This window comes from Pteronotus mesoamericanus, unplaced genomic scaffold (assembly GCF_021234165.1).
Source record: "Pteronotus mesoamericanus isolate MK-2021 breed Mesoamerican mustached bat unplaced genomic scaffold, CSHL_Meso_final contig_347, whole genome shotgun sequence".
In the NCBI taxonomy this organism is placed as follows: domain Eukaryota; kingdom Metazoa; phylum Chordata; class Mammalia; order Chiroptera; family Mormoopidae; genus Pteronotus; species Pteronotus mesoamericanus.
Genome location: NW_026555137.1, coordinates 12,610,753 through 12,637,130, shown reverse-complemented (window position 1 = coordinate 12,637,130; position 26,378 = coordinate 12,610,753). Strand labels below are relative to the sequence as shown.

Sequence of the window (26,378 nt, the reverse complement as noted above, 5' to 3'; positions counted from 1 at the left end):
CCCAAAAGGTTTTGTTTTTCTTCCCCCAGGCTGAGTTTTAGCCGCGTGAATGCGGGAGTCTGAAAAATGTTTATTTTATTCTTTTAAGCTGTCAATAATAATAATAATAAAAATAATCAGAGCCTGCACTGAATTCCTGTACTTTTGGCAGAGGGTGACTCACAGAAGATCTGACTCTTGAGCCAAATGGCTTCCAAATGGTGTTGAGTGGAAAACTGGGGAGGTAGGGTGACCGCCTCCCCCCGGGAGATTGCAGACCAAGCTGAAAACAACTCTGTTTTTGATTTTTCACTTTTCACTTCAGAGTTCTGCTCTCCATTTGGAATCCGAAAATAGGGAGGGCTCTTGAAAACAAAGAAGCAGTTAATGAAATTATTTCAACCGTGAGAACTTAAAATTCGGCTTCCGCAAAAGCATGGGCTATTCTACCCGAAGTCTGCACTTATACCCAGTCCTGGGCGCTTATTAAATATTTAACTTCAAACTCATCTTCTTCCTATTTATAAATTGTGGAAGCGAATAGCTTTTAAATAATAAATTCAGGTTAAAGAAAAAGGCAAGTACTATTAATGGCTTTTCCAAAACTTCTTTGGGTGCTTTCTAATGTAGCTACAGATGAGAGCGAAGGAGGGCGGGAGGCCAGGCAGGTGTCGGGGGCAGCACCACTGGCTCTGGAGGTCACCTGCCTGCCCCCGCACCTGGCCCCTTGTGGGGAAGAGAGTCAGGCCAGTGGGCACGTGGCCTCCCAGCCCATGGCTGGCTTGGCTTCTGTGCATTCATATCCATTTAAATGTAATGAGGAGATTGGACTGTTGTTTAAAATGGAAATTTTGTTTACTTATATGTAAGGAATAACCTCTATGGACTTGGCAGCCAGAACTCAATTAAGGGGAAATTTATTCATTAGCCACCCTGCAGGGAGGCGGGGAGCAGTGTGTTCTGTTAACCGGCCATTAGATGCACAGGTGATGGAGGCAAAGAGTCTCTGGGGCAAGAAGTAAACACCCCATGTATACACACGCACCTGAAACTTACACACACGTAACGTGTTTTATACACACACACGTACACACAGGGCCACACAGACAAAACTATTAAACATGGCCAGTCAAGACAGAAAAGAAAATCCTGTGCTGATATGTCATGGTTTTGCAGATAGCACTAGGTTAAGCTTAAAATATTTCCGTGGTTTACAAAGTTTTGGGGGCATTCGTGGGACAGATTCTTCACCCGACATGGAGGCTCCCTTCTTTGCTCAGAGGCATCTTTCAAGGGTGAGGAGCCCCTTGGGAATTCCAGCCTCAGCGAAGGGACCTCAAAGTCCTTATGATCAGGAGCTCTAGGGGTCTAAAGCAAGATGGGACTAGTGTAGCTTCAGGGTAATACGCTCCTGACGCAGAAGTTTCAAGCCCTGTTGATAAAGGTGGTTTTTAAAAGCATCGCTTGGATGAGTTACCAAAGCTTGCAAGAGACTGTTGTCCAGGGCCAAGAACGACACTGTATCTCCGATTCATTCATTTACTTCATTGCCTCTGGGGGAAGCCTCGAGGCCACGTGTGGGCTGGGCTGACTGTGACCGCGGACTAGTGCCTGTGCACAAGTCTGATCGGACGATTTCCTTAATCCCAGTCTTCTTTTGACAACCATCTGCTCTGTATGTGTCTTGGGAAGGCTTGAATCAGCTCATGCTCTGTCCAGGGCTCTAGAAAGCCATGATTTGGGTGGTGGATGAGGGACGAGGTCCAGCAGAGAACGTGGCTCCTAAGGGAGGCCCGGCGGGCCTCCTCTGTCCGCCGCAGCAAAGCGCTGTGCGGGCAGGGCCCCGCACGTGGGAGCTCTGCTACGGGGCCCTCATCTCCCCCTTGGCCAGTAATGGAATGACCGTGCTATAGTTTCAGATTTGTGTCACGTAATTTTTAAATTCTTTGGCCAGGAGACAATATTTCAAACAACGTAGCCCAGAACCCCCGCAGTCATGGCGCTTGGCCTGCCCATCCCCTTCCTCAGAGGGGCGGTTCCAAACCTTCTCAAGCCTCACGTCCCCGCTGACCACGCTCAGCAGATAACCAACTTCCTGCTGCTTCCGAAGGAGAAACATTCACCTGCAGTGTCACCTCAGGGGCTCAGGATCCTGTCCCTGAGCCTCGGTCCCCCTCCTCCTTCCCCGCGGGTCTGCTTCCTCCCATCTCTCTGGTTTTTGCTTTAAATTTCTTCTAACCGATTCAGGAACTTAAAAGACCTTTTTGTAGCCCATTGGGTGTAGGCTTTTTCTGGATTCTTAAAATTCTTTCCACTCTATAATTTCTCATTCACACCTCTTTTAATATCATTTTTAAAAGAAAAATAACTCGTTTTTAGCACATCTTTGCAAAGCATGGGATTTAGTTTAGAAACGTGAACCATCTTTCCACTAGCATATGTTAGTGGTTTCCATAATGTTCGAGTATATTTTGATCTACAATACTAAGTAAGAGAGGCGCGATTAGATTTAGGAAGAAATCCAGCTGCTCGCTCTCACTCATTTGCGGGGAGCAAAAGTGCATGGACTCACTAGAGGACGTCAGCACTGGCCACCAGCGCGCTGCGCTCACCACGTAAAGCGCTGGCTAACGTGGGCAGGTGACAAAGCACATGAGAGTCACCTGGAGAGCGTTTCAGTGACTCCAATGCCCCTGTCACACTGCACATCAGTCCAATCAGACAGCGTGGGCATGGGAGCTGGGCGTCCACGTTAATTTTGAAGATTCCAAGGTGACTCCAAAGTGCGGCGAAGTTGGGGAACCACTAAATTGTGGGAAGATGAGTTCCAAGAGCCTCCTGCTTTATAGATCGCTCTGGGCTTTCATGGTACACTCAGCGTTATTCCCCTTCTACGAGACCTTAGGCAATTTATTTCACATCTGTGAACCTCCTCTTCCTCTCTCTAAAATGGAACTGATTCTCACATTACAGGATTATCGTAGGAATTGAGGGATGTTAGGAGAATTTAGCATTTCCTGGCCCCACCGGGTACTCAGCGAACACCGGGGACGGTAGCGCAGGAGTGCGGTAGAATTAGTATGTTGCTTCCTGTGGGGAGAGTAGAGCAATGTGAGTAATTCAGTGTGGGCAAAGTCTAGACTTCGAATATACATATTGGAAGATAAATACGGGACGACTCAAGGCAGGTGGAGTTATGTTCCTGCAGCCCTGCAGCTGTGACCTCAGAAAGCGGAAAAGTCGATAAGGAGCCTGCTTCTTAACTGCTGCTAATTAGCGCCTTACTCGTTCATCGATCACAGAGCTACTTCCTCTCCATCCACCTCCAGCAACAAAGACGCTCGATAATAGCAAGTGGCCTCGCTCACTCGCCTTGTACCCTTCCTGGTTCAACGCCACATGCGCAAGTCAGGATCCAGTGACAGCTGAAACTCCAGTGGGTACAGAGCGGAGTCGCGTTTCCATTGTCTAAATGTGACTCTCATTTTGAGTCATGCAGGTGTAATTATAGGTATTTTATAATATTATTCTTCAGCACAGTCTAAACTGTGCCTTTGTTCTCTGTATTCTATTTTACTACGTGCGCATTACATTATGCATTTTATTCCATTACATCAAATGGCCGGGAAGTCCAAATGGGCGCGTCTTTGCCCTTTAATCTGCCGTGCACGTGGAATATCTGAGCTTCTCCTGTCTGTATAATTAGGTTGCAAAACAGATGACATTTTGCTTTAAAAATAACTATTTCTCTAGCAGGCTACCATGACCTGAGCTTACACGATAGAAAAATGGGATAAAAGAGAAGTAGCATATTATAGCTTCCCTTTTGAGGACTTCTTTTACCATGGATGGTGGAAGGTAAACAAAATATCATGTCCTGAATGTGAACAGTTCTTTGCCACAGAGGTACCAGAGTCACTGGAGAGCCTGAATGGGAGGGCTGTGAACATTCACCGCCTTCTCATCCCCTCAGTATTAGAGGTGGACATTGAGGGCGGGGTGGGGGGGTGGGGTAGAGACAAGGGCAGGGTTAGGACAGCGGTTCCCGGACGCTCCCGTCCTACAGCATGAACCCTTGTGCTCCCCAATCAGCCTGTCCCATGGCCGTGCCTGCCGAGTTGAGAATTCCCAGACCCTGCCACGTGGCCCTGCACATGCACCAGCCCCCTTCCCACCTTGTCCCACATGACCCGGTGTCCACAGCAGCTTAAGGAAGCTTCAGTGCCCGGCTTTGCTGGGTTCCTGCCATGCAGAACAGGGGAAGGTGCGCCACCTGGGAAGGTCGGGACCCAGAGGCCTAGGGGCAGGCGCGTGCCGCTGCTGGAGGAGCCGCAGGAGGACAGGGAGGCGGCCTAGGAGCTGGGGTGCAGCGCTGGGGGCCACGCCACCCCGGGAGAGAGGCCCTGGGACAAAAAGACTACCTCGATGCTCCTGCTCTTGCAGGGGCCGACTGAGGCCCCGTGGTGTGGGATGAAGCGCGCAGGCCTTGAATGTTTGAATCCTGGCTCCGCCACGGGCAGTGTGTGCATGGGCAGGGGGCCTTTTTTACTTGTGAACAGATTGAATGAGCTACCCGTGAGATGGAATACTCTTTGCCTGTTTCATGTGTGTAGCCGGATGAGTTCTGTTGTACGTGTGCACCCAGAAACCGTCACCCCAAGCAAGATCAGGAGCAGGCCCGTTGCCCCAGAAGCTCCCTGGGGTCCTCCGTTTTCCCTCCCCACCCCTGGGCCAGTCCCGAACGGCTTCCGTCCCTGTTTGCCAGCGCGCCTTTCCCACCGTCTTGTACAAATGGGATCGAATCCCATAGTCTGTGCTCTTTTGTATGGTTTCTTGCACTTAGCATAATTATTTCAAGATTCGGCCATTTTGCAGCCTGTATCAATAGTTCATTTATTTATATTTCTGAGTAATAGCCCATTGTCTAGGAGGATGTTCCACCGTTTGCCTATCCATCCGTGGGCTGATGGGCATTTGTGTTGTTTCTGGTTTGGTGGGTTCACATAAGGAGGTATGTCTGGTCCCTGTCACTCCATCTAGGCCTGAAGCTGAGGGGCTCATGGGCAAGTTCCCTAACTTTTCTAAATTTCTATTTTCTCATCTATAAAGCAAGGACGAGAGTACTTAGCTTATGGTTTGAGCATGGGAAGTGAGACAGATGTTTGGGCAGTACCTGGCGCATGACCAATGCTCAGCAAATACTTAGGGCTTTTCTGTCTCTGCACCTGGCTGTTACGTCATCCTGCTTTCCTGGGGGTTACTCACCTGACCCCTGAGCTTTAGGTCAGGGTCTCTATGATGATCACGCATTAGTCCTTCAGGTTTTAACTTGATCAGTTTCAGAATTCTGTTCCCCAAAGGACATGTAGGTACACATCTTGTTCTCCTTTTATTAGGCATGTATCGCCTCTGGAATCTCATCAATTCACCCTGCAGGAATTATTCATTTATTTACAGGATGAATCAGTAGATATGAGAGGGGCAGTGACGTGTGCTAGACAGAATTTAGGAGAACCGAGATATTTGTAACTCCAGCCTGATGGCATTGGGGTTTCCTGCTAGATCATGAACGTCAACCTTTTACTGTCCCTTTTCTTTCTCCCCCTCAGATTTCCCAGGAGCTGCGCGAGGAACCATGCGGGTTTGCCAGAACCTAACCCTTCCTCTCTCCTCTTGTCTCCTCCCCTGGCAGTGTCCGGAGGCCGCAGCCGCCTCCACCTCATCGACCTTGGCAGCTGCGTGAAGGCCCTCAGCAAAAACCGGGACGGAGGCTCCGGGCTGTGCCTCTCGCTGTCGGCCCTGGGCAACGTCATCCTGGCCCTCGTCAACGGCAGCAAACACGTGCCCTACAAGTAAGTGACTCACTCTTCCACGCCGAGAACGGGGTGGGGTGGGGAAGGTGCCAGGGCTGGGCGTGTGACGCCAGGACCTGCAACGTCTGGGAACAGTCTGGACCGCATGGTTCGTTCAGCTCCAGAAACCAGCTTTCGCGAAGTGTTGCGTGAGGCATCATCTTCCACGTTCCAAAAAGCTATGGAAATACTTGAACCTACCCCGGGCCTCACTTGAGGCTGCTCAAGTCAGAGGAGACAGGAGATCACCTCGGGGGTGGGGGGGGGCGGGTCTCCAGCCACAGTCGCTGCTGGTGGAGGATCGTACCTGCTGCACAGACGTACCTGCTTCTTAGTGATGAGGGCAAGGGGACGGGACAGAAGATTGGCTCACCCATCCCCTAGGCCTAGGGCTGCCAGGTCAGCCAATAAAACGACAGGATACCAAGGTCAATTTAAATTTCAGATAATAAATAATTTGTAGTATAAGTATGACCCCCAATATTGCGTGAGCTATATGGGAATTCTGTACTTTATCTAAAAATAGTACTTAGGAGCCCTGGCCAGTGCGGCTCCGTTGGCTGAAGTGTCGTTCTGTATAACGAAAGGTCACTGGTTCAGTTCCCTGTCAGGGCACATGCCTCGTTTGCAGGTTTGGTCTCTGGTCGGGGATGTCCTGGAGGCAACCAATTGATGTTTGTCTTTCACGTCAATGTTTCTCTCTCTCTCCTTCTCTCTAAAAATCAATGAATATGTCCTTGAGTGAGAGTTTTTTAAAAAATTAAAATCCTACTTAGGAGAGCATATAAAGCTTAGGGGATTACCATCCACCATCCCGGGCAAGTGTTTTTTCCACTTTCAAGATTTTTTCCCTCTTTCTGAACCTTTACTCATCATACACTGAGGGCTGTAGCTATATGTCCTATCAGCATCACAGGGATGTAAGGCTTGGAATGACATAATGTGTGGGAAAGTTTGTTTTGTAAAATGTAAGACACTGTAACAAGAATAATCTGGTTGCGCGTAGCCTCATCTATTTAAATGGAAATAACAGCTGCCTTACAGAGTCGCCGTGAGGATTCAGCAAATATACATGGAATCATTTTTGCAATCTGTAAAATCCTAAAAATAGGAGTTGCTGTTGTAGGGACCAGACAGATAAGTCAGGCTGTTTATTCTGCTGGGGCTGAGGTTTGGGACGAGTCCTTGAGCTCTCCTTTTCCTCCGCCCTAAGTGGCTTTATTCCCCGCCCAGGAGGGTCCAGGCAGCACTAACGTGAGGAGCAAAGGCCGCGATTATAATCCTGGCTGTCTCAATGCTTGCAATTTGGAATCCCAGTTGGATAAACCCAGGAAAGGTTTTCCCAGACCTTTTCTATGAGGAAAAAAAAAAATCAAGTTGAAGGTTTATAGAGGTTCATTCAATATTATTTCTGCAGTTGAATAAGCTCAATTTGTAATTATAAGGAGAGAAGGAGGGACGAGAGGAAGGACGGAAGGAAGGGAGGAAAGAAGGAAGGAAGGGACTGGGAGGAAAAAGAAAGGTCTAGATTGGTACTTTTAGGGCTGGAGACTTTACAAAAAAAGTAAAGAATTATTGACCCTAGTTGGTTTCCCTTCCTTAAGAACAGAAACATGTTTCTTACTGTGTGGTAACTTAAAAGATAATGATTTGGATAAAATTCAAAATACTGCTCTATGAGGTCACAGATTAAGTATTTTACTTATTTCCCTCTCATATTGTTTCTGTACAGTGGCATGCTTTTGTGATTTCAAAAAATAGTTGTTGAACTGATGCATTTCATGTGTAAGCCTAGGAGATTACTTTTGCTTTAGATAAAGTAACTGCCTTTTTGTGAAAGTTGGAGTTTATTAAAAGCATGTAGAGAAACATTAAGACTTGTTTTTATTACTAGTTCAAGGTCTTTTGCTAAATTAAACGCGTTTAACATCAGCTAGCCAGAACGACCAGCGGCCTCCTGGCCCTTGGGAGGGCGGGCCGTTCTCCGCGGACGTCTGTCTGCCTCAGTTCCGGGAGTTAGTTCCCTTCCTTGCATTCGGGCTCTGAGGGAGGGACGATTAAAGTGTTTCCATGTCTGAAGTAGGCACAGACTTGGCATGAATGCGGTGCCTGAGCAAGGCACAGCCATCGGGGCCCTCTTGGAGACCCCGCAGGGCCTCCCGTTGCTCAGTGCCGGGAAACACGGCGGCCTGGCCATCCAGCCAGCTCTGTCCTCCCTAAAACACTCTCTGGCCAGTGCCCTTGTGCGGCGAGTCTGGCCACCTCCAGGCCTGAACCTCCCTCATTGTGTATGAGCTTTGAAAGACCTAAGCTGTAATAGCAGCTCAGATCCTCAGCTGCAGCACGTATTCAATACTTGGTGCCTGCAAAGCGATCCATCAGCTCGAAACAATCCCTTTCGAGGTGCAGGAAGACAAGACAAAGATTTACTCAAATCACCCAGCCGGCTGGTGGCACGATCAAACCGCATCATTCTCGCAGCCTCAGAGACCTTACAGTTCTGAGCCCAGCCTGCCAACCTGCTCCCGACCTCATCAAGCTCCGTAATATATTAGCTGCCTCCGCTCGGCACAGCGGGGGGCCTTCGGCACAGCAGGGTGGCCCAGATTTCTTTTATCAATTCAGTCGGGCTCTGAAGCCACATTATGCAGCGTTTTGTTAGCATACTAAACACCTTTCAGGGGCGGCAAACCTTGTCTTTGCAAGAAGTTCCTCAAAAAGGAGGAGTTTCCTGCCCTTCAGGTTTTCTGTCGCTCCTGCTCACTCGCAGAAGAACTGGAAACCAAACCCCACATCTGTTACCCGTCCCCACCTCCACAACATGCACGTAAAACCACATTTGTGGTTCCCCATTTGTCACCCTGCACAGCTCTGTGTGTGGAACCTGCATTGCTGATGTTTGCTTGTGGGAAATTAACCGGAATGTGCACAGGGGGAATACAGCTTGTCTTCCTTCCTCTTCATCGTTGGACCAGGCCATTTGTCATGTGGGCAAGGCGGAAAGCAAGCTTGGGTTCATTAGCCATCCCGGGCGCTCCCACAGCCGCCTAGGTGTGCCCCGAGTGGTTTTGACTTTGCAAATGATATTGCCTTTGTAGATGACAGACGCCGGCGCTTAGGGTCCCCAGCCTCGGTCACTGCATTGCACAGGCTTGCTGGCCAATCCAGGCTCCCTGAATCAATCCCAGACGGCGAGGCCTTTCGGAAAAGCATGCGGGGAGGCAGGGAGGCCACCAAGGGCTCCAGCCTTCCGCTCAGTCCTGCACTGACAGGCTGCAGAGGTGACTCCCGGTTTGCGGGGAGCCTCTCGCCCAGAGACATCGGCTGCAGTCCTGAGCAGTTCAGCAGCACATCTGCAGAATTTCCTCCTTCGCTCTTGACAGCCGTTGGCTGTTCCTCACCACTTCCTCGGCAGCAAGGGAATAGGAGTCCCCCCACCTGATAGATAAGGAAAAATAAGCAGAGGCATTAAGATGAATTCCCATCCCCAAAGCCAGTCTTGCGGGCACACCCCCCGGAGTTGGTCCCCAGAGGCCACCGCAGGATCGTCAGTGTGGACCTTGCTGTGGCTGAAGGGCTTTCCTGTCCCAGCCGCTTGTGGGACCGCAGTCTCAGAAACTTGGACATTTTCACCGGCACCCAGCTCCCTCAAAAGAGAATTCGGTCCTTTCGAGACGTTTTCTTGTAAGGGGATAAGCCCGGGGGAAGCACCCACTCCCCACAGCGAGACCTCAAGCCCTGGGACACTTGCCGTATTTATGATGGTTACTCCCTTCGGAGAAATAATTACCTTAATAGGTCAAATGATTGTACTGTGTTTCTAAACAACGGGTGTTCTAAAATGCCTTGACTTCCATTTAACGAGAGATCACAGACAACCCCTCTGTGACCCTCTTGTGTTGTGTCTGTCGGTCTGCCCAAGCCCACTGTGTCACAGTGCTGTGCGGGAATGAGGCTCGGAGCCTCTCTTTTATGGTGGGGTCTGGGGTTGAAACCAAGACCTGATCCTCGTTTGCTGGGATCAGTCACCAGCTTCACGGTGGCCCCCGTCTCTGTGGCAAGTCTCCCGGGAGAAGCAGGAGGAGCGAGGCAGTCTGTCGCCAAGGGCCTCGGGCTGCAGGGGCCCCTTCCAGAAGCCGCTGTTCCACAAACCTGATGGGGACTCGGGTCCTCGGGGTCCGGGAAGGGAGCGCTCTTCCTCCTTGGGCCCTGGTGGGGAGTCAGGAGCCAAGGTCATCTTGGAGAACAGCGCAGCGCCAGGGCTCAGCAGTTCACCCCGACCGGCAGGCAGCACTAGACACGCAAACTCTAGTCCACGACGCGTGGAGGGGTGACTTTTTTTTTAATCCTCACCCGAGAATATATTTTATTTTTAGAGAGAGAGGAAGAGGGGGAGGGGGGAGAGAGAGACAGAGACAGAGACATCAATTGGTTGCCTCCTGTACGTGCCCCATCCGGGGATTGAACCTGAAACCCAGGTGTGTGCTCTGGCTAAGGATTGAACCCGTGTTGTTTTGGTGTAGAGGACAGTGCTCCAACCAACTGAGCCACCCGACCAGGGCTAGAGGAGTGACATTTTTTAAACAGAGGTGTTTTTTTAAGAATGTTAACACCCCTTCTCAACTCTGAGCATGTACAGTGCTTGAACCTGCAGGTGGTACCCATGGCAACAGGTCTAAAGTGCGGAAGGCCAGTGCAGAACTTGCATCTCTAAAGGATGCAGACATCCCTTGTCCTTGCTCTAAGACATGTTTTCTCCTAGTAGCCGTTTAGACACTGTGGTGGTCTCTGCTTTCTCAGGACTGGAAACATACTCAAAGTCTGGGAAACTAGAGAGGGGTTAATGGTCGAGACAAGCTACAACATCAGCCCCCCGGCTCACACGGGAGCTGAAAGGTTTGTTCCTCCGGACTGGACTGTGTACTACTTTTGCTTACCATGGAGTTAAACAGATATTTTTCAGGGAAAACGCAAATGAATATCAATGCTCCGGATTTACTTAAGACAGCATGTAACAGAGAGAAACTCTGTTGTAAGAGTGTGCGCGTGTGTGTCTGGTGTGAGACACGCACATGCATACACACACACACACACACAGGTGTATTTAGCAACCTTTAAATGCGCATTAATGCTGTATTATCTCCTCCGGATTTACGGGGAGAACATCAATTTAGGACTATTTGCACAAACTCCAGATTCCAGTTTATAGCCTTCCCTGTTTAGAAATAAAATAACCAAAGTCTCGGGTTGCCAAGCAACCGCAGCAATGATCATTCTTAGTATTGCTGCTTCAAAAATACTCCTCTTTATACATTGTAATGACCGTAAGGATGCAGAGAGAGTGAGTCCGGAACACCCCCGGGCCGTAGACACCCCCGTGGAGCCCCCTTCCTTGCTCTTATTCCTCCCTCCTGCCTCCCGGTGCTTCGCTGTGCGGTGGTGTCTCCATATTGAATTACAGAAATGTCCAGAGAGGGGTACTGTTTTCTGAAGAGCTGGGGCCCTGACTGAACGACTAGTAAATGCAGTCTGCTGGGTGTGCCACCGCACCGTGCGAGTCCCCTGGGGGAAGGGAGGCCGCCTGGGGACGCGCTGGGGTCACAAGCACTGGTCCCTCTGCCGCTGGCGGGAACCGTAAACTCCGCGCATCATCTTTCCTGTTCTTGGGAACCTCTCTCTGCCCCTCCCAGGGCCTCACGAGGTGGAGCGGATTCCTGGGCTCCCAGCTCCATCACCACCTCTTGGCAGCAAAGCCGCGGCGTGTATTTTTGCTTTGTCTCCAGTGGCTCGTCCTTCTGGGATGACGGGCCGTCAGTTTGAGGACGGGGCAGAAATCGGGAGGTTTTCTTCCTTTATGCTCAGTTTCTGAGATGACTGATCAAACTGTCCTCTCTCCAGATTCCGAACCGGGTGGCCAATAAACGTGAGAGTCTGATTGGGACTTAGGACCCCCCCATCTGCTTAGGGTGAGGGGGGTGCCCTCCTGCACCTCCACACGCGTGGACCCCAGGACGCAGGAGTGGGCAGTGTGGGTCAGCAGGGCTGTTACTTACCCAGAGAGCTGCGTGCCCCAAGCGGAGGGATGTGTGCGGTCTGCAGGGAGACAGACAGACAGACAGGCAGACAGATAGCAGTGGGCTCTCCGTGCCCAGGGCCCCATTACCAGCCCTGCCGGGGCAGGAGGAGGAGCAGGAACTTTTTTCTCGTTCTTTCCGTGGGGAGAGAGACTCCTGACGTGCAGGCCTGCGGGGTCAGAGGGAGAAGGAGAAGAGTCGTCCCCAACACTTGCTCTCTGGGTTTTCAGCTCGATTCCCGGGGGTCCGCATGGGGCGTGAGCGAGCTCCCAGCGGGGGCTCCGTCATAGTGGGCGCGCAGTGACAGCCCGCGTCCCTGCTCTATTGTTGGAAGCCGGGGCTGCTCTCGGTTCCTTGTGGGCATTTGACTTCACAAATGGCACAGGCGGGGAAACCGAGGCGAGAGGGGTAAGGAACTTGCCCGTGCGCACACAGCGCTTGTTGACATAGCAAGTGAGGTAAGACAACGGCTCCAGCGTATCTGTGCAACTTGCGTGTGCCTGGTTGGCTGCACGTGAAGGCGCAGGTCCCGCTGTGGCCACATGGGGCCATTCAGGGTCTGTCTCCGTGTCTCACCTTTTCTGGGATGACCAGATGCTGGATGCTGTGGCAGGAAGGAAAGGGAAACAGAGAAGAGAAAGAAGGAAAAGCAATCTCGCTTGCAGGACCTAAGCCACTTAGCAGGGCTGCAGCAGGAACAGCAAAGAAGAGTGTTAAAGGGAGACCTCCCTCGCTTGGATCCTGTGCGCAGGGCCGTGGCAGCAGCGGGGAGGGCGGGGCTTGGCTCCCCCTGCTCCACCGGGGGAGCCCCACAGGCTGAGGCTCGCATTCCGGGCATCACCTGCGGACGCTCTCAGCGAAGCTCAGCCCATTTCCCGGGTCTTTTTTTCCTCTCCTCATTACTATGATCTTTCTCATGATAGAGCCTGAAAGTCCACAGTCATTTCACGAGCCCCATTAGTGGGAGAAAGGGCAGGGTGCTACGGGCCGTCCTGGGCTGCGGGGCCCCTGGGCTGCGCCGCCCCCCCCCCCGCCACCGCCTTGCTGGCTGGCCTCCAGCATGAGAAGGGGGACCGTTTCCCACGCTCTCTGGGCGCAGCCCCTGATAAGATGGGCTTATCGCCCTCCCCACCCCCCGCCCCGAGCCGCGGTTCCTAGGAGGTGCACAGGGACGTTCCTGAGCGAACAGAGCTCTGTCAGAAGAGGGGGCGGTCGTCACCCTGTGTGGGTCTGGAACTCGCGCCGAGTATAGGAAGGCTAAGGAAGGGCTTGGCGGGAGGCGGGAAAGACGGCGGGGCTGTGAGAGGGTAGGATGGGGAGCTTCCTCCAGCAGCTGGCTAACAGTGGAAGCCTGGGAACCCTCAGGTTGCAGAGGAGATAGCCCGTCTATCAGCTGGAATTTGTCAAGCCTCCCCAGGCTGGGCTCCCAGAGAAGTGTGTGCGGTCAAGAATCTGTGGCTTCTAACAGAGACACTTGCAAGACAGGACGTAGGAGCTAAGCTGAGCTGAGGCCAGGGAGGCGGGGGTCCACCTGCAGTCCCCCTGCGACCCCTGTACCCCCAGCTAAGTCAGAACATGGGAAGGGCCGTGGGGACAATGTGTGTGGTCGCCCCTTCAAAGCAACGTGCCTCAGAGACAAAAATACAACTGTTTTACTGTATTTCAAGTTGTTATAACCCAGATTGGTCTGGCACTATCGTATATTTTGATCTGTTCCTTGGTTTTCAAGGCGTGCATCTCTGTAGGCCAAGGGGATTATATAGTTACCTTTGGTGAAAAGGGAAGCCTCAGGCGGTTTGCAGCAAGAATGTGTGGGCCTAACGCACAGACGTTCAGTGTAAGAGAGTCCATCCCCATGTTCTGTGTCCAAGCAGAAGAGCAGCAGGTCCCTGGGGAGGCGAGTGACCCCAGCAGGACCTCCCTCAGTGGCGCTGTCCACGGGCCCGAGCGCGAGCCGACGCGGGGGGTCAGACGCCTTGCACCCTCAGCTGTATGTGTGCCCCGTTGACTAGTGCTCGATTCAAATATTTAAAAATATGAATGGTTCATACAATTTGGCCTTCAAATACAAACCAACTACTCCTGGTGCTCAGCCAGAGACAGTGATGTGTTCCAACTTGAAATAAAACTTGCCTGTGTTAGATTTGGTTGAGAGAAGGGGTTTCTTCCAGAGATTTTCAAGGCTAACCTTGATGCTATAAATTTCACCTTATGCTCCAGGTCCCCAGCGATGCACAAATTTCAACCCCGATATTCATGGGGCTCAGTGCGGTTCTCTGATCAGCCAGCGGACCTGGCTGAGGAGTTTAAGCGACTGATTTTGTTACGTGTCTGACAGAGGGTACCAAACATACACAGGGAATAATTGGAGAAATGCACAGCAGGGCGTCTATGAGTTCTGTCATCGATTTTGTTATGCATACATGCATTCATTCGAAAATATTGATTGGGTGCCTACAATATGCTCAGACACTGGGGATATAGCAGAGAATAACAGATTATCTCCACCCTTGGAGGGGTACAGTCTAGAGGAGACGCGAGTCTGATGCCTGAGAATAGGCCAACGCCAGCGCTTCTCCCCCTCAAGGAAAGAAGGGCTGCGGGAAGGTCAATGGAGCCGGAAAGACTGTAGTAAAGGCCCGTGGGGCAGAGATGGGGATCCTGAAGCCCCCTCCTCATCTGCGCCCACTCTCTTTCCATCCTCACTCATCCGTGTTTTCCAAAGTTGCCCATAGTCCATCCTTGAACGACCTGAGCCACTCACTGCGGTTCTGCTCTTTGCCAGAATCATGTAGATATATTGCCTGACGCAAATGATAAACGACCGAGCAAAATGCAAGACTGTGAGCCCATGGCTAATTGTCATCTTTAATGATAACTAATCATCATATCACACGTCATGTTACAACCAGAAGAAAACAGCCAAGTGGGAGGGCTTTGGGTGAGTTCTGGGTCAGTGCATGGAGAGCCCAGGATGGCCTTGGGCGCTCACAGGGTTCCGGGATTGCTCACGAATAGCTTAATTTAGGCACAATTATGCATTTGAAGGGATGGAGCATACAAATGAGCAGGGGCTTAATTCATTTAAAAACTGTCTTGAACATTAATAGAGCGTCAATCAGAGTATCCAGCCATAAATTCTCACCTGTTCCACAACTGGTTCAGGCTCAATTGAGCAGTAATAGATTTCTTTTGCCCATGCAAATAAGGTGATGATTCATTTCATGTGTAATTGAACAATTTTCAAATTGTTGTATTCATGCAGCAGTTAAGTTGTACCAAATTGTCTAATGCACCTAGTAATTCTTTAAAGCAGAGCTGAATTTTATTTTGATATAATAAAGAAGTGAAGAAATATAGGGGCGGTTATAGGAAATGTGTTACCAGTGTGGAGAGCAGTGGACTTGAAGAGATTTTATGATAGTCACTCCTTCGGGGCCACCGCCCCAACAATTGCTACTTGTTTTTGTTTGTCCTTATCACTCTTATCCTACCAGTGAAATCACTCAAAACTTTGGGCAATTTTTAGGTTGGAGCAGAAGGAGGAGTTGGGGGCTCTAGTTAGAAGCGTCCCTGTCCTGGTTTCGTGCCCTGACATGTCAGTTTTTCCGAGCATTAGATGTTCTCGTCCTTACGGTGCCAGGACAGTTCTTCCCTGCGAAGTTCCCATCCAGGCTCACGTCTCTCGTGGACTTTGCCCTCCCCGAGCACGGAACCCCCGCGGAGGCCTCACCGCAGCTGTCGTGCGTATGGAGGGTATTTTTCTGTGGTTTTCAGATCCCAGTTCAGTCCACTGTTCCCTTCCCTAAGGGAAAGTGCCATAGCCACTACTTTTTTTTTTGAGGTTCCTTTTGGGTGACGCAGAGAAGACTTTAGTTTCACACCCTCCCCAGAGCCACCCGAGTGCCCTTTTAAAATGCACATCTGCTGCCACCCCTTTCTTTGACTCCTTCCGTGGCTTCTTGTTGGCTATAGGGTAGAGTTCAAGCCCTCTTATGGCCCATGAAGCCCTTCAGGACGCAGGGCGCAGCCAACTCTGTCCAGTCTCCTGACGCCCCTCACCCTCTCACACCCTCCTGCTTTGAACAAGATGCGACCTATGCTGCTCACCATGACCTTGTTCATTCAGTCAGTCCTCCCGTGAATGGGTACCAAGAACACGCTCCCTTCCAGTCCTGTGCTGGAGTTCCTCCGTGTGGTGGGTTTCTACCCGTTTCTCTTACATGTTTTAATTGTGGAATGTGTCATACACGCAGATGTAGAAACACATCTGCCTGGTCCATCAGTCACAAATCGCACACCGGTGTGCCCACCCCCCAGGAAAGGAACAGGGACATTTCAAGGCCTTTGATGGCCCTTGTGGTCTCCGGGGGCTACAGCGCCCCTCCGCCTGTCCCAGAGGTGACCCCGTGCTGGTTTGGTGTTTACAGTCCCCTTGCCTTATGGGTTTACCACCTAAATTTGTGCCACTTTAGGGGCACAGTACTTTAGTATATTGTCTAGCCTTGTGTGTTTTAGGCCTTTACATAAATAGAACCCTACTCTCTCCCAGGCCCTTCTGTAACTTGCTTTTTTAGATCAGTATTTCATTTTTTGACATCCATATTGATGTGAGTAGCTATAGTTTATTAATTTTCATTGATGTGTGATTTTCCATTGTAGGAAGATATCACAGGCTATTTGTTCTTCTGTTGATTGATTTTTAAGAGATTTAAAACAGCCGATTGTTGAATTTTGTCCAACTCATTTCTGCATCTAACGAGATGGTCACGTGGTCTTCCTCCTTTAATCCTGTAATATGGCAAATCACAGTAATCAATTTTCTAATATTAAAAGTCCTTCCTGCTGCTTCTTCGTGACTTATTTCAAATATTATCTCCTCTTTGAAGCCTTCTTTGATATCCTTTCTTCCCTCCTAATTTTTTGCTCAAGGAAAGTTATTTTCCTGTTCTAACCTCCTATGCCATGCTGTTGGTTTTTTATTGTAGGCACTGATGTTACATTTTAATTATTTGTTTACATACCTTCTCTCCTATAACAAGAGCTCATCAGGATAATGGTAGAGCCTTTTTCTTCAGGTTCCTTACTGTTTTGGCACTAATTTGAATCAAGTCAACCTGCTCCAAACCCTACTCTCTCAGGAGCAAATTGGAATCAGGCATCGGCCTTTAACATTTTGGTGGCCTGTCTCATGCCTGGAGGCCACCTCTGGGCCACAAGACTTTCTCCGTAACCATCAGAGCCCCATCCTCAACTAGTACAAAGCGTATCCTTTTGTGGTAGAGATGATGCAGGCATTCTGGGGGTCCGGGCACCTGAGAGCACATGACCCACTGTGGGGTCCCAGCTTCGTAGAGGAAAGAATTCAAACGAGAGCCAGCAGAGAGTTTAAAGTGAAGGCGACTTTATTAATGAAGCTGAGAGAAGGAGAGAAGGCTTCTCCACAGGGAGCCCAGCCCACCTTTCGCAGCATTGGCTTCCTTTATTGAGGTTCGTTTAATGGGGAGGGCAGGACCTTCAGTAGGGGGAGGAATATTCAGAGTCTTTCTGGGAAATGGGTGGAGGTTTCTCGGAAGAGCTCCAGCAGCAGTCGTGTGTCCTTACATGGGCTTTTCCATTTCCAGCCGTTTAGCATGCTAATGTATTACAATGAGCGCTTAATGAGGCTTGGGGTTATCAGAAGGTGAAATTGGTTGCCATGTTGGACCAAGCTGGTCTCTGCTGGTTTCAAGCCATAAATCTGTTGGGGTGGGTCGGCGGAGGGGGGGCGGTCCTTACTTCTTTCTTAACAGTCAGTCCTGTAGCTTTTATTGCAGCACTTTTGCCACATACCCGTTTCGTGTGAGCTGTTCAGGGTGTGGCCAGGCACTGAAGCGAGAGCCCTGCTTCCTGAACCCAACATGGAGCAAAACTGCATTCGGTCTGCCAGGCTATTTTGACAATTTATCAAGCATCTGTAATGTATAAATGACGCAAATTAGAGTGCAAGGCATAAAACAGTCAATCATCTGCGAATATGTTTTCTAAGGCAATAAGAAATAACCATAAAAACAAAGTACAGTATAGATTCTTATTTACTGTTACCACTCGTGAAATATCTAGAATTGGACAGAAACAAATATGTCTTCAAGTTCATTCAAAACGTGTAGTTACTCAAACCACCTCTCTGTGATGGTCGCTTATTGCGTGGGTGAGAAAGGAGCTAGTGTGAGCGAGTTCCAAGGTGCACTAGGCCCCTGAGGAAAGGCTGTCGTTGTGATTGACGTCCCCAGGTTTGGGAAGGGCAGCCGATCTTTTGACAGCGCTATAAATTTTGAGCTGCAGCCGGGAGACCGCGCCCCATGGTTCCAAGAGGCCCAGGCAGGGCTGCTTCAGCCCTCACGGTTAGCTTTTTGCAGTGAGCAAGACGGTTGTCTCTCTCGTCTAAAGCTCAGGGAAGAGCTTGCGGGCTCTTCTCACTTCCGGTTAACTTAGCCTCCATCCACTGTACGGAACCGCGCAAACCCACAGCCCGGAGCCCCCCGCCCCGCCCCCGCGGCCTCCCTGGACGGCTAAATTCTGAAAAAGGAAATCTCCCGGCAGGATTTCGTGCTGGGAATAATGAAAACCATCTGGGTCGTGGACAATTTCCTTTGGAAAAGGAGAATAGCCACCTTTAAAAACCATACGGTCTGACCTTTCAAAGAGCCAAAAAAAGTCTTTTCCTCACCAAAGTCATTCATCTGAGCCTTTAATTTGTAAACGAAAAGAACCAGGTGATTATTCCTGTAAAAGCTTTTTGGATGGAGTCAGAGTCTCCCTTTGGCATTAAGTCGTCCATTCAAGGACCCGCTTCGGAGCCTATTTCACGAGGTCTTGGAACTGGAAAGAGTAGCAAAGCAACGATTTTTTGAGTACAGATGGTCCCCGGTTTACCATGGTTTGACTTGCAGTTTTTCAACTTAACAGTGATGTGAAAGCAATGTGCATTCATTAGAAACCTTACTTTAAATTTTGTATTTTGATCTCTTCCTGGGCTAGCAATATGTGGTACAATACTCTCCTATTACTGGGCGGCAGTACCAGCACTAGAAATCAGCCAGAGGTGGTTTACTCAAATTTCCATAGTCACAGCAGCGCGAAGCGTGCAGAAGCAGGTGACAGAAATCTCCGTGGTCGCCCTTGACTTAACTAACCACTGCTAGAGGAGCTGGTAAGGGACAAAATTATATGCAAGCCAAGCCTGACCACCTTTCCACTCAATGCTGGTGCGTCTTCCGAGTGACCCCTCAGCCGCTCCGTGGGCTCCCTGTGTTTTTGTGCCAAGGGATGCCCAGCGCGGCCTCCGCTCACCCCTCCTCCTGGCTGTGCAACTGTTCAGAGCCCCCAGTACCGTCGATCTCATTTAACGCTATACCTGTGTCAAAACTGACCTTTCCTGTGGGTTATCTTTTCACATCCTGCTGTGTAGTAAGGTAACGCGCTCTCTTAGGTCAAGTTAGAATGGAGCTATCATCTGATTTTTAAAACGTTTGGCCATCGGGTGGCTATTTAATGGTACAATATAGCATTCTAGCTTTAATTTGCATCTCCCTGATTACCAGGAAGGTTGAGTAATAACTGTTTGCTAGTTATTCTCTCTTGTTCATATCTTTTGCCTATTTTCTATAACATTGCTTACCTTTTTGTTAATTAAGTCATAGAAATTCTTTACATAAACCCTGATGCTACTATTCTATAAATATTTTCCCCTCCACCATTTATTGGATTCCCCAGGCATCCCCAGTGCTCCTTCGGTCATAAAAACATGTGTCCAAATACATACAGGTCTGTCTCTGGCCTCTCTATCCTTGTGCCAGTACCAGACTGTCTTCATACTGTGGACTTCGTTAATTTTCTCTACAGTATGTTTGTTTTCCATTGTATTAATTTCTGCTCTTTATCCTGCCTTCTACTTTCTTTGGTTTACTTTGCTATGCTTTATCTCCCAACTTAAGATGGCTTAGCTTAATAGTTTTCCCTCTTTCTTGTTCTGTAACATAAGCACTTAATACATGGGTCGGCAAAAGCAGGTTTGGAGTTCCGAGTACGTGAAACACAGAGTTTATTCTTGTATCATTATTGATTATTGTGTTATTTATTTGTAGTACAGCTGTAAATCTACTTTGCCCACCCCTGTATATTATCCGCTGCTAAGGTTTTGATAATGATGATTATTTTCACTATCATTAGTTTAAAAAGATTTCCTGTTTTTCATTATAATTACTTTTTTGATCCATCAGTAATGTAGAAGTATTTACTAATTTCCACAGTTATTTGCTTCCTTTTGAGGCTTGATTTTTAAGCTTTGCTAGGGCAGGTACAGAACATCTGGGGCTAATTTGATCCTACCATTGGGGGGAGGGTGTCTAACATTATTAGTATTATTATTAGCCCCTTTCTGAGGACTCTGCCCAATCTCACGTGTCTTATCAGCTCTTTTCACTTTTGCAAGTTATCCCCAGTCCCATGGATGCGTCTTCTCGCTCTCTTTCTCTCTCTCCTTATCCCCCCCATCCCTCTCCCTCCGTCCTCACCTCCCTCCCTCCCGCTCTCTCCTTCCTTCCTTCCTTCCTTCCTTCCTTCCTTCCTGCTTTCTGCCCTGTGAACTTCGCCCGTCTTAGCCAAGGGGGCTGCCTGGCTCTGTCTGGCCTCACACGCTCTGTTCTGCGGCCTGAGAACCCTCTCAGGCGGCGAGCTGGGCGCTGACAGGGCTCACTTGGTTCGCTTCCTTTCTCTCAAACATCACTTTTCTCTGCTGCTGTTGCCCAGTATCCAAAACTCATTTCTGTTTGGTTTTCTAGTTATTTCCGTCTGGAAAGTAAATCTAGTTTCTGTGTTTCCAGCATGGTCATTTCTGATCTTTTTTTTTCTTATCTTCAAATTCTTCAAAAAAAAAAAAAAGAAATCTGATAGAATTCTTAATTTACTTAATCACATTAATCAACTTTTTGTTGTTTGTTTATAATCTGTGTTCGGACATCTCATTCTGCTACCTGTTATTTCTGCTGGGTCTCTCCTCTGGTGCCTTGCTTCCTTGTGTGTTTATTTTTCCTTGGGGATATTCATTTTCCTTGGAATTTTATTTGTGGGAATTCTTTGAGACCTGGGGTAAACAGCGTTTGTTTTAGCCTCTGTATTTACTTCTGCTTGCTGCCTGGGATCACTACCAGTTGACAATACTCAGCATTACATTCTCAGCTTGAAATATTTTGGACCACCCAGATATTGAGAATTAAAGCTACAAAACTGCATTAATCCTGCCTGTGGTTCTAAATTCTTGCGATGATTTCTTTCTGTTTTGCTCAGGGCCGAATTCCCAGACAGTCATATCTTGTAGACATGAGGGGGCAATTGTTGTAGAGGGGGTTTTTTCCATTAAAATTCTCATGTTGGTCAGGCTTTGGGCTTTGTCTACTGTTTTCCACACCCTTTAAGGCTGTATAAAAATTAGGTTCAGCTGAATATCACCTGGTTTGGCAATTGTCTTCAGGGTAAAAGCCAGCTTCAGTGTTCTGCTTACTTCTCTTGAGTTCCAAATTCATTTGTTGTTTGTTCAGAAAATGCCTTACTCTTTTACAAGCTCAGCAATGCATTTAATAAGATGTGTGAGAATATCTCATCCACAATGTTCAATTGTCCTTGATACTTTAAGGACTTTTAGGTAGCTAGACTACTATATTGCTTTTTGTTGCTTTTCTGTATTTTTCTGTGACACATCTCTCCCTACTCTAAATTATAACTAAGGGAACCATGTCATTTACTGAATATTTTTGGGAGTGAAAAGGGGTATTTAATTAATATGATTTATTTTCTGACAAATCTATTAATACCAGTAGGCCTATAAAATAGTTCTATTCAAAGACTACCTTCAAAAATAAAACAATTTCTTACAAAAAATCCATGTGCACACAAGTGAAAACAATTAAAAATTTCTTTTTATTGTTGATCAGAGCATTAAAACAAAATAAGTAGAATAATTATTCTTGAGACATCTTTGTGTATTTTAATTGTTTCACCATATCTGTACCTAGTATCATATCAATGTTTTTTTCCTTAAGACAATTTTCTTCTAGTACTTAGAGCCACAGCAATCTTCTCCTTTATTTATCTAACTGCCTGTCTATATGTTTATGTATATGTATGTACATGTGTGTTAACATATAAAATTATCTATCTCTCTTGATAGAATGCTTAGTCTGGTTGAAAAGAATTAAGAATTTATGTGCACCACAAACAACTAAAGTTCATTTCAGTGGAATAAATTTCCCAATTCAGTAAGAATGTTATGTGTTAATATTTCGAAAGATCTTCCCCCAAGTCAATTTCAAGAGCATCATTGTAGAATTTCAAAACTTAATTTTTTATACTGTTTGCTTTTTGCTGTCTAATGCTCATGACCTCCTTGCTTAATAATTGCAACTTATTACAAACTGCAGGGGCTGAGGCTTTTGTGTTTCATTTGTTGAGCATTTTATTGTGGGTTTACAACTTAGTTTGAACAAAGGGCAATCAAAATTTAGTTTTGTTTCCAAAACTTCAATACTTTTTTGAAGGACACTTAGGTTCATAAAATATGTTTTCAAGTTAAAACTATCTTTTTGTTTTGTTGATGGTTTTCTTTACTGTGGGAAAAAAAAAGGTTAAAAACTGTCTAATGTCGGTTTCTTAATTTTGTATCATTTAAACTGGTTCTTGAAAGTCTCAAACGTTTCTCAGCTCCAGCTGATGACAAGCAGCAGAGAGAACTGCTCGCGCCCCCAAGAAATCGTTTTCATTTAACATAAATTTCATCACAACATTTTTGTAGTTCAGTTACAACTCTATGTAGGTAAATTCTGCAGGTTTTGACTACAGCTTGCATTCCTCAGGGTAGAACTAGAACTGCGTTTCAGCCATTACGAGCTGTGTGTGCGCAGTGACCAGTTCCAAGTGCATTTCAGTGCGAGCGTCTCCATTTCGTGGGAACATTCTGTCTCCGGCGTGAACTCTGTGCATCGCATGTGTTGCACATGTTACTGGATGAGACCATGGAAATAGAAAGTGAAGGGCTGCCTGTGTCTCCCCATTTTACTTTTCTTAAGTCTTAATAATAATACATCATTTAAAAAAGTGAAAACTTCAGGACAAAATGAATCCGGCCGGATGCACTGCAATAGGCGCAAACAGGCTTCTGGGGCCAAACAAGACCCTAGGGGTCGCCCAGTTAAAGGCCCTGCAGAACAGGGTCGTTCCCCATTTCTGTTTGGGATTCCAGGCCCTGCAGGGGGCCTGCCAACGTCCCAGGTCTTAACACCTGCTTGTTGGGGGATCCGCCCCCAAGTCGAGAACCTGTTAGTGCAAAGGAAGGAGAAGGGGCATGTTCAGGCTTTATCACAAGACCCGTCCCCCCAACTCCCACTGCGGAGGGAGCTGCTTCCTCTGTGTAGACTCAACTTGCTGCCCTTGGGACCATCTTTTCTACGTGCCAAAGGCATAGAACTTGACTCTACCAACTGGCTTTGTCAGCCCTGCTGACCCAAACACCCTGCTGGAAGCAGACGGTTTTGCACTTACGACCTTGGGATCCATGTGGTGTCGATCAAAGGAAAGCCCCGGGTTGTCTTGGAGACACGGGTTACAGACACTTGACTTGGCCAGAGTGTTGACTCAAACTGAGGGCACGTTGGTGGACGTTGGTTGTACCCCTTCCTGCAGAGGGACCTAATAGTAAGTAGCCTTGGTGTAAATGTCTCTCCTACGATCTAGCCTTGAAAACTGCAAGCCGTGCACACCCGAGTAGGCCGTGGCTTGCCCTCGAGACCGCTGAGGGGGCCGGGAGAGCCTGCCTGCCACCGTGTAGGCGAGGCTGAGCCTGGGAGCGGGCACGCCTTCCGGCCCAAGGCAGTGGCCCCCGCTGTGGCTGTATTCTAACAAGGGCCCCTATGAGGAGGAAGAAGGTCGTGTTTGAGACGTTACGGGCTGAGGAACCTGGGAAGACCTCTTTTAAAGGAGTGGTACCCAGTAGACACTTACTTAAAGGTTTACGGAAAGGCTGGACACTGTTAGGTGCCTGATGTATAGAAAGAAAAGAACTGATCTCTGCTCACGTTATTCAGTTCTCAGAGAAGTAGGCGTCGTTAGTGGTATTTGGACCATCTTTCTGACCCAGTGATTTTCAACCTTTTTTTATCTCATGGCATGTATAAACTGATTACTAAAATTCTGCAGCACATCCAAAAAATACATTTGTTGCTGACCTGACCCCAAAAATAGGTATAATTTTGACTCATTCACACTGGACGGCTGTTGTTGTGTTGGCCGTTGTCGTTTTTTTCATCTGACAGTCTACAGGGAAAAGAGGTCAGTGCCCCCGACTAACTAGTCAGGTATGGCGTGTTTTAAAAATTATCGTGGCACACGGGTTGAAAATAGCTGATGAAACCCATAAAGAGCCCTTCATAGCCCTTCGGGAAAGCACTGAGATGTTTTGAAGTTTAAAAAAGCAGAGAGAGGAGAACAAAAGAAGTGGCAGAAGGAGGAGGTAATCAATTCCTAATTTATAAGCTCTTTCCGCTGGCAGGAGTTTGAGAAATTGCCCAGTGAAGAATCTTGCAGGGTTAACAGCGATGAGACTCGGAACTCAAACCACGTTTATCCCATGTAAGAGAACTTTGAAATTGAACTTAACAACTTAAAAGATGCAACAATTGTGCCACAGTCCTTTTGATCCAACAAAATAAACATCCCTGGAAAACTTAAGTTTTTTCTTAGTTCTTAAAAAAAAAAATGAAGTGATTCTTTCATGTCAAATTTCGTTTCAATTTCACGGACTCTCAAGTTATTAAAGGAATGAATTGTGGCCTCTATGTCAGGCGTAAGTCTGAGGAACTTCTTCCCTCAGACTTACACCAGTAATGGAAACCATTCTTAAACTTAATTTCTTTTTAATTCCTTCTAATTAGTAAACACTGGTCTTTGTGCCAAAAGCCAATGCAATTGGCACGTTTTTTGAAGACTGTGAAATCAAGGTTCTGTAAACCACATGTGATGCCCAGAGGTGCTCTCCCGGAGTCACCCTCCTTCCCCTCCTCACCCTCCTTAAAGTCGGTTGTACTCGATTTCAAAGGGAGTTTACCCCTGGGCAGCCTGCGGCACATGCGCCTAACAGCAGCCTTTTAAGTTTCCCCCAGCTGGGGCCTGGTGAGTGCTCTGCCAGTAACAAGAACCATATTGCTCTAGTATTGTTCAGCACAAATAGCATGGGCAATCTTTGGTCACTCTTATTGACAGCCTTGTCACAGGAAAAGCAAACATTGGAGAGCCTTTGAACCACAGACACTAACGATGTTGGTTAAAACCTAAAACGGACAACGTGTAACCAAAAATGGAAGGGCACATTTGTTCTTTGATGAACACCATCAAGAGAGTGGAAAAACAACCCACAGAATGTGACGTAACGTTTGCAAATCCTGTATTTAATATAAGATTAATATCTAGAATATATAAAGAATTCCTACAATTCAACAACAATAACCACAAAATTCAATTCAATTACAAAAGGGACAAAGGACTTGAATAGACATTTCTCCGAAGAAAATATACAAAATGGCCACTAAGCACAAGAAAAGCTGTGCCCCATCTTTAGTCATTAGAGAAGTACAAATAAAAGCACGATGAAACACCATCACGCATTCGTTAGGAAGGCTGTTATAAAAAAACAGCAAATAAATGTTGGCAAGGAGGTGGAGAAATCAGGACCCTTTTGTACTCACTGCTGGTGAGAATGTGAAATTCTACGGCTGCTATGTCAAGTTGTGTGGTAGTTCCTCAAAAAGTTAACTGTAGAATTGTTATGTTATCCAGCTGTTCCACTGCTGGTAGGTCTGGAAAAAATCCAGCCATTGTTAGTATAACATAACTACTAACAATGTTTGAGCAACATTGATATAACCTGGCAACCGAAGAGAGTGGCCTGGAATGTGCATGCGTGAACAATGATGACTTCACTGTATTGGTCAGTGGGGGCGGCAGACTCCACCGAGTGAGCATGTGGACTCTGTGGCCGTTGCCTTCAAAATGACTGAGTGAGTAGAGTCATGAATCTGCATCAGATTTTGAGTTAAGCTTGAACATTCCTCCATCGAAACTATTCAGAGGATTCAGAAGGCCAGGAAGGCAACTGGTGATTGGCATCTCCATCTTGACATGGCACCTGCTCATGTATCACGTCTCATGCAGAGGCTTTTGGTGAAACATTAAACCACCCAGGTGACTCAACCCCCCTACAGCCCAGATTTGGTGCCCTGTGACTTCTGGCTTTTCCACAAACTAAAATCACCTTTGAAAGGGAAGAGATATCAGATCATTGATGAGATTCAGGGAAATACAACGGGCAGCTGATGGCAATTGGGAGAACTGCGTGAGGTCCCAAGGTGCCTCCTTTGAAGGGGACTGAGGCGTCATTGTCCTATGT

General features: G+C 47.9%; 1 protein-coding gene across 1 annotated transcript in view; it reads left to right on the top strand.

Annotated features, from left to right (window-relative positions):
* The window catches only part of KIF26B (kinesin family member 26B), a 370,054-nt gene that overhangs the window by 319,671 nt on the left and 24,005 nt on the right, over positions 1-26,378 (top strand). The window contains exon 10 of the mRNA XM_054576682.1: positions 5,672-5,831. Coding sequence (XP_054432657.1) covers positions 5,672-5,831 — 160 coding nt within the window. The remainder of the gene's footprint in view (positions 1-5,671; positions 5,832-26,378) is intronic.